General features: G+C 42.4%; 1 protein-coding gene and 1 pseudogene across 1 annotated transcript; one reads left to right on the top strand and one right to left on the bottom strand.

Moving 5' to 3' along the window:
* Positions 1-2357, top strand: LOC124002314 (annotated as a pseudogene).
* Positions 2358-2800: 443 nt separating this feature from the next.
* On the bottom strand, positions 2801-6484 carry LOC124001555. Its single transcript, XM_046308445.1, has 8 exons — positions 5862-6484; positions 5658-5767; positions 5467-5570; positions 5161-5335; positions 4921-5038; positions 4654-4733; positions 4294-4382; positions 2801-4156 (listed from the first exon to the last, which is right to left on the bottom strand). The coding sequence occupies exons 1-8, from the start codon at positions 6375-6377 to the stop codon at positions 3414-3416; spliced, it is 1935 nt and encodes a 644-aa protein (XP_046164401.1). The 5' UTR covers positions 6378-6484; the 3' UTR covers positions 2801-3413.
* Positions 6485-6730: the final 246 nt, after the last annotated feature.

The following is a 6730-nucleotide window of genomic DNA, read 5'->3' as shown; positions in this document are numbered from 1 at the left end:
ATGAGTTGGAAATCCTGGGTCACTCAATTATGTTTTGTTTCAATCCTGTTCTTCAAGGGATCTTATTCTGGTATACACATTTCTATGGTACTCTTCTTTTACTGTCAATGGTAACTTAGGGCCGTGGTTCCGAGGTGGGAATCAGCGGAAATTTCAAGTGCGCCACCTATAGTTTTTGATAAAACTCAAACTTTCATCAAAATGCACATACAATATACTGAATTAAAGCTACACTCGTTGTGAATCTATCCACCAAGTCAGATTTGTAAAATGCTTTTCGGCGAAAGCATGAGAAGCTATTATCTGACAGCATGTATCCACCAAAATACTTCAACGTCACCTAGCGACAGATTTTGCGATAGCCGGGGGCTACTCAAAACGCAGAAATAAAATATAAAACATTTATTACCTTTGACGAGCTTCTTTCTTGGCACTCCTAGATGTCCCATAAACATCATTTTGGGTCTTTTTTCGATTAAATCGGTCCATATATAGCCTAGATATCGATCTATGAACACTGTGAACAACGGGAAAAAATAGCGTTTTAGAACGTAACGTCATTTTTTTTAATTAAAAAAGTTGACGATAAACTTTCACAAAACACTTCAAAATACTTTTGTAATGCAACTTTAGGTATTAGTACACGTTAATAAGTGATACAATTGATCACGAGGCGATGTCAATTCTATAGGTGTCCTTCATGAAATACTGTCCGAAGAAATCTCAACCAAAACATCCGGTCGGAGACCGGAGGGAATCGGTTCCCTTGATTCGGTTTGACCAAGAAACAAAGCCTAGGCAAATGACAAGACTCTAGACAACGTGTGGAAGCTGTAGGTATTGCAACCTCAGCCCCATTAAAATGTGGTTCACCTTTATCAATGGGTTTAAGTCGCACATGGATATATATTTCCATTTTCAGTGATCAGATTTTCCTGCACTTTTCGATGAAACGCACGTTCTGTTATAGTCACAGCTGTGATTTAACCAGTTTTAGAAAGGTCTGGGTGTTTTCTATCCACACATACTAATCATATGCATATACTATATTCCTGGCATGAATAGCAGGGCGCTGAAATGTTGCCTGATTTTTAACAAAAAGCTGCGAAAAGCTGCTTGAATTCTCAACTTCCCTAAGAGGTATGTAAGGAGTAATGTGTATCTGATCAAAAATATCACTGTAATCATGATATCTTAGATGGGGTAGTGAGACTGTCTGTGTCCCTGTCTGTCTATAGTTGAATTTGAGATCAAAGTTCCCAGTGAACCCCAGCTTTCCATCATGGGGCAGCATGCGGTACTAGACTGCAGTTTTCCGGTGGGAAAGGTCTGGGACGTGGCCAGCAGTGTGATCACATGGCAGAGAGGGCTGGACGTGATCAACAGCTTCTACTACGGTCAGGACCAACTGGACAGACAGAGCAGACATTATGACAACAGAACAAGCCTGAACCACTCAGAGATGAAGAGGGGTAATGCCTCTCTCATGCTGGACCATACCAACCTGGGGGACAAAGGGGACTATACCTTCTCTGTGAGCACAGTGCTGGGCAGTCAGAAGAAGACCTTTCCCCTGAAATTAGCAGGTGTGATAGCGTATTAAACATTTTCCACTTTGTGGACTGAAAATGACTGATGTCATAGAAAAGCACTGTTCCTTGTCACACCAATTTGAGTTTCTTGTGATGTAAAATGCTTACTGAGATAGTTTAATTGCATGAAAGAATATAAAGTGTGTCCATGACCTCTATTTCAGCATACTACCCAGAGCCACACCTGAACTTCACAGCATCTCCAAGCAATGTGGAGCTAGTCTTGACCTCACAGGGAGGGTACCCCTTGACCCTTGGTGCAGTGGCTAGATGACAGGGGGGATGTCACTGAGAAAACAGTCATACATCTTTTAGAGGACACATGGACTATACTCTGTCTTCAGTACACTGACCCTACAGGGACCTGTCAACAAGACCTTCACTTTCGTCCTTAAGGACAAGGACCTGAGACAGGAGATCAGAAGAGCGATCACACTTCAGAGGTAAATAGACAATATCCTGGATTTGAAAAACCCTTGACATTGCCCCTCTACTGCACAAATGTTGAGACCGAGAGAAATAGAGTTCAGTTGTTTAGACGTAGAGTATAATCGCAATGTTCAAACATTTTCTTCCCAGGAAACAAGGTCACTGGAAAAAAGCAGAATTTCTGAAGACAACAGAAAAAGATGGACAATTCTTGTTACTATAGTGACATTTGTACCGCTGTTTGTACTATTAATATCAGCACTGAGAAAAACATGTGGGCCAGTGGAAAAAAATAAATGTAAGAATTTATATATAGATGAATGGAGCCTGATTTGAGACTGTTGGCAATGCTGCCCAGAGTACTTACCCCAAGAAGTTACTGCCATATTACTTTATAGTTTACCATGTACATTTGGGTGGTACTTAAGTTCTGAGATACCGACATGTGCCAATATTTGTTGTTTTGTTTATTTATCAGAGACAATGATGCAATGGATGCTGTTGAAACAATGAAAAATACCAAGTTTCACTGACTATAATGAGGATTGTAATGGTGGTTGTACTGGAACTGCTGGTAGAGCAGTAACAGTGGCATTGAGATCATGCTAAGTCACAAAAACGTTATCACAAATATAAAGTATCAAAATCATGTTAAACTCATAAATTATCTGCCTTAGTGGATGAATAGATTTACACTAGATAGGTCATGATATACTGAGAATACAGTAATAGTCTGAAAGTGAGTAATACAGTCTCCATGTCAGGTTAATGGAATGTAAATAAGATCACCCATAGCTTTCTGTACTAGTCAGTTTATTAGCTCAATCAAGGTGAGGCAATGCAGTGGGTGAGATCTGGAACATTTTCAACCAAAGCATCTCAGTCAGTGTGACAGGGAAACAAACATTAACTTCCTTTGTAGCACTTATGACACACTTAGAGGAGATATTGTGGATACTGCTTAGATAGCAGTGGTTGGTTTGTTATCCCATGTTCACATTTTACAATGACCCTAGTTAGCATGCTCACAAAAATCATGTAGTATGTACAAACATTGTAGGGCAAATTTATTAATGTAATGTCTGACTGGGAAAACAGTGGGCCTATCGATGTCATTACCTTATCAGTATTCTTCACCTACCGTTATGTGCATTTCCTGCTTTGAGATAAAGACAAGGAAAGGATTTGTAATTTTGGCTGAAAAGTTTACTTCCTCAAATGTTTAAGTCAAAGTAAAACAAAACTTGTAGAAAGACTTCCCATTCCATGTGGTGATTAAGAAATTAAGAGTTGCATTGACTATTTATTTCAACTGTGTCAGTGGTATACCATAGTAGAAGTCTATGGTTAAGATTAGAATGAACCACTGTATGGTCCCAGTCACTGACCCCATCACCACTTGAAATGCCAAACCCTGGGCAAGTCTTTCCCACCGTCAATCCCGGACTCTACCAGCCCGTCAAAATCACTAATGATCTCCTCACCAGTCTCAGAGAAGAGTGGAAACGTCTTGTCATCCTTATCGGTTTCCCCAGACTCCACTCTTCCTTCCCTCCCCTCATCCTCAGGAATCACAAGTGGTTGCGCCTCACCCACCCCAAATCCCCATTCCTCCATGGACTGTGAAACCACCTCTTCCTGTGATACAGACATTCCCCCCATCTCTGATCCCAGGGAGGACTCCTCCTGTGGATGCATCCATTGCCTTTCAATGGCGCCCTCCTCGGTCAACACTGATCCCTTCCTTTCCCATGGATTCCTCTCTCTCAACTCTGCCCTCTCCCATGGAAACTCTAGTCGCAACCCTGACCCCTCTCCCCTTATCAACTCTGAATCCCTCACACCTGACCCCTGTGTGCCCTCAAATATCTTTCCCTTTCTAAACACAGTCTGAACCACTGACTCCGCACCCTCCAATTGCACTGATTCATCCTCCTTGGAACGAGTATAACCCTCTTCCTTATCACAATACTTCTCCACATCAATGGTTTCCAGTAGATCTGGGTTGTCAAACTCATCCATTTTGGTCTCAAACCAGACAGTGTCTTCAACTAGTGAGGGACTGACTGGTGGGAAACCACCCTTTGGTGCGGATGGCTGATCTAAGAGCAGTAGAGGCCCGCTGCTGGCAAACCCTACAGGATATGGAAATCAACAGGTTAGAAGTGTCATCACTACTGGAGGCCTCATCACCATGGCCTATTTGAGCACAAGGGAGATGTCAGTGCTGTATTCCCAAACCAGTGATTATGGGTTAGGTTGAGTCACTTACCCTTCACCATGGATCTTCTGGGTTTCGGTGTCACACATTTGGAGTCACAGCAGTCACAGATGGAATCCTCTCCCATAACAGCTTTCCACCTACAGAAGGGGAATCAATGAGACTACTTATATTTGTAATTTAGCAAACGCTCTGATCCAGAGTGATTTGCAGTTATGGTATTCAACTTAAGATTGCTTAGTACAACGACAACCGCATCTTAGACATAGTAAGTAAAACTACTCAAAGCAGCCATCAGCAATGTCAGTACAAAAAGGCAAGTGTTAGGGGTGTAAAGGATTTGAGTGCAAGGAGGAAGTTCAAGAGCAGACTACATTTCCCACAGTGCAACATTTACTCCTACCAGCATACCTGTTCTCTTGGTAGGTGCAAGACTTGTGTATGGGGCCAGTTTTCTCTGATGTCACATGCAGTTTACAGTGAAGGAAGACCTAGAGGAGATGAAAAGATGAACTCTGATAAAGGAAATTGAAAAATTAATGTCAATTATTTTATTGCTCAAAGGCCGCAATTAGTTTGATTATTTACAATAAATAGCCCTGTTAATATGCATACATGCAACAGAAAAGTCCAGAGTGATTGAGATTCAGTGATAGGGTACAAGTCTCCCATACTCACCGGTGTGTCTGGGTCAGAGGTGAACTGGAAGGCACTGAGGAAGAACCGGAGGGTGTCATCAGTCCTGGGGGAGACAAACTGAGAGCCACCAGGGTTCTTCTGGCTCTCCAGCATGCAGCTGTGGATCAGAGAACAATGAGTTTACACTCAGGTCAGCGTAATGTGTAGGTTTATATTCCTCCTAGCCAAGTCCTTATCAGGTGCAACCCAAAGGAATATCTGTTCTCCATGCGTACATACCCAAAGTTGTCAATGACAGTGAACTTGAGGGATGTCTTGGAGTCTTTAGATGTTGTGGCATAACAGTGGTTGATGAAAAGCTTTCCTCCATGGGATAGATTAAGTGCAGAAACCTGGAAATTAAGAGTCTGTCCCAGCATGTACACCTGGGACTTGGCTGGCATGGCCCATGCATCTAAAAGACATGAAACAAAAGACATATTGCTGAATATGTAAAAACATGTCACAACTGGTTTGCATTAAAAGTGATTATAAAAATCAATTCAATCTTGAACCACTCATAACCAACCACAACATTATTCTCACCGTCCATCAGCTGGATTCGGAAGTTAACGCGCCCCTTTAGCTTTTTAAGCCCGGTGTGCGTTTCCCACGTAGGGCGCACCACCAGCTGATAAACATGATGATACCTGTGCAGAAGGATATGGTTTATCAGGTTATCGGTTTATAGTGATATTGTGGATATAGCCGCATCATTCAATTATGAGGCGACTAACCTTTGAAACCGACACTCGACCTGCACGTTAAAGCGATGCCCTCTGCGTGGGAACCAGGTCAGAGGTGTGTAATGGAGCACAAATGTATAGATGAGATAACCCGGTGGCATCTGTCAGTGATGAGATTCAAATGTTATAATTTCATACAAACAAGAACGTTAACTCCAACAAAACTATCAGTTTAATCACCTTCAACAATCTTACCTGCCGTTTGCCATCACACTCCATCAATGGATAAGAGAAGAGCAAGTCACCATAAGGCATGAGAACACCGTTACTCTTGCAGGTGCTTCCGAGCGTCAACTCCTCTGTGTCGGCCTCAAAACCATAAAAATCCCGTTTGACCCGGACCACGAAGTCACCACTGGAACACGTAACCGAAACGTCCGGGAGCGTAGCAAAATCACGTTGAGACTTTGGTACAGGCCTATCGAGAAGTGTAGGGCGCTGGATCTGTGGTGGTGGAGAGGAATATATCCTTACAGGCGCTGGTGTGAGTTGGGGTGTTCTGAATGAGATACTGTGAGAGAGTATCCTCGGGCTTGATTTTCTGTTTGCTGTGGATAAGTCACCAACGCCTTTTGATGTGCCCAGTTTGAGGATTTTTCTCCTGCCAACTGGACGTGAAACAGATGGAGACCCATAAATACCCGATGTAGATATTATAATACTAAGTGAAAATACTCTCCATAAAATACAGAGCCACCACTTTATTTTCATCGCAAGAAATGTGATGTTCCGTTTTCCACCTTTCTGTCGACACGGATGTCCTCTATACCGAGCACAGCTTGAGGTGAATTGTCATTAGGTAGGCTGAACAGGGACGATGTTCCAATATGTAAGAAATACACCCTTGCTTGAGTCCTTCCTTCCTTCCTTGATAAATGCCCAATCACTGATCTAATACATGATTGTACCTGAAAGTATGAGTTCCATTAAACCAATCCAGTCATGTGTGGTCAGTGATTCTTGGAACGAATGATGGAAGGAAGGATGCATATTTTAGGTATTGGATGTGGGGTCAGCCCTTTTAGAGTTAATTGAGTGCAATTAGCTGAGAAGAAAGGAATGTC

The sequence above is a fragment of the Oncorhynchus gorbuscha genome, linkage group LG17, assembly GCF_021184085.1.
Source record: "Oncorhynchus gorbuscha isolate QuinsamMale2020 ecotype Even-year linkage group LG17, OgorEven_v1.0, whole genome shotgun sequence".
Taxonomy (NCBI): Eukaryota; Metazoa; Chordata; class Actinopteri; order Salmoniformes; family Salmonidae; genus Oncorhynchus; species Oncorhynchus gorbuscha.
The sequence above is the reverse complement of the archived record's forward strand: the minus strand, read 5'-3'. Positions and strand labels throughout refer to the sequence as shown.

Excerpts from the sequence above, each read along its gene's own strand:
- LOC124001555 (XM_046308445.1), bottom strand. The coding sequence starts at position 6,377 with ATGAAAATAAAGTGGTGGCTCTGTATTTTATGGAGAGTATTTTCACTT. Across the intron at positions 5,336-5,466 it reads CCGAATCCAGCTGATGGACG|ATGCATGGGCCATGCCAGCC; the intron begins GTGAGAATAATG and ends CATGTCTTTTAG. Across the intron at positions 5,039-5,160 it reads ACTGTCATTGACAACTTTGG|CTGCATGCTGGAGAGCCAGA; the intron begins GTATGTACGCAT and ends TCTGATCCACAG.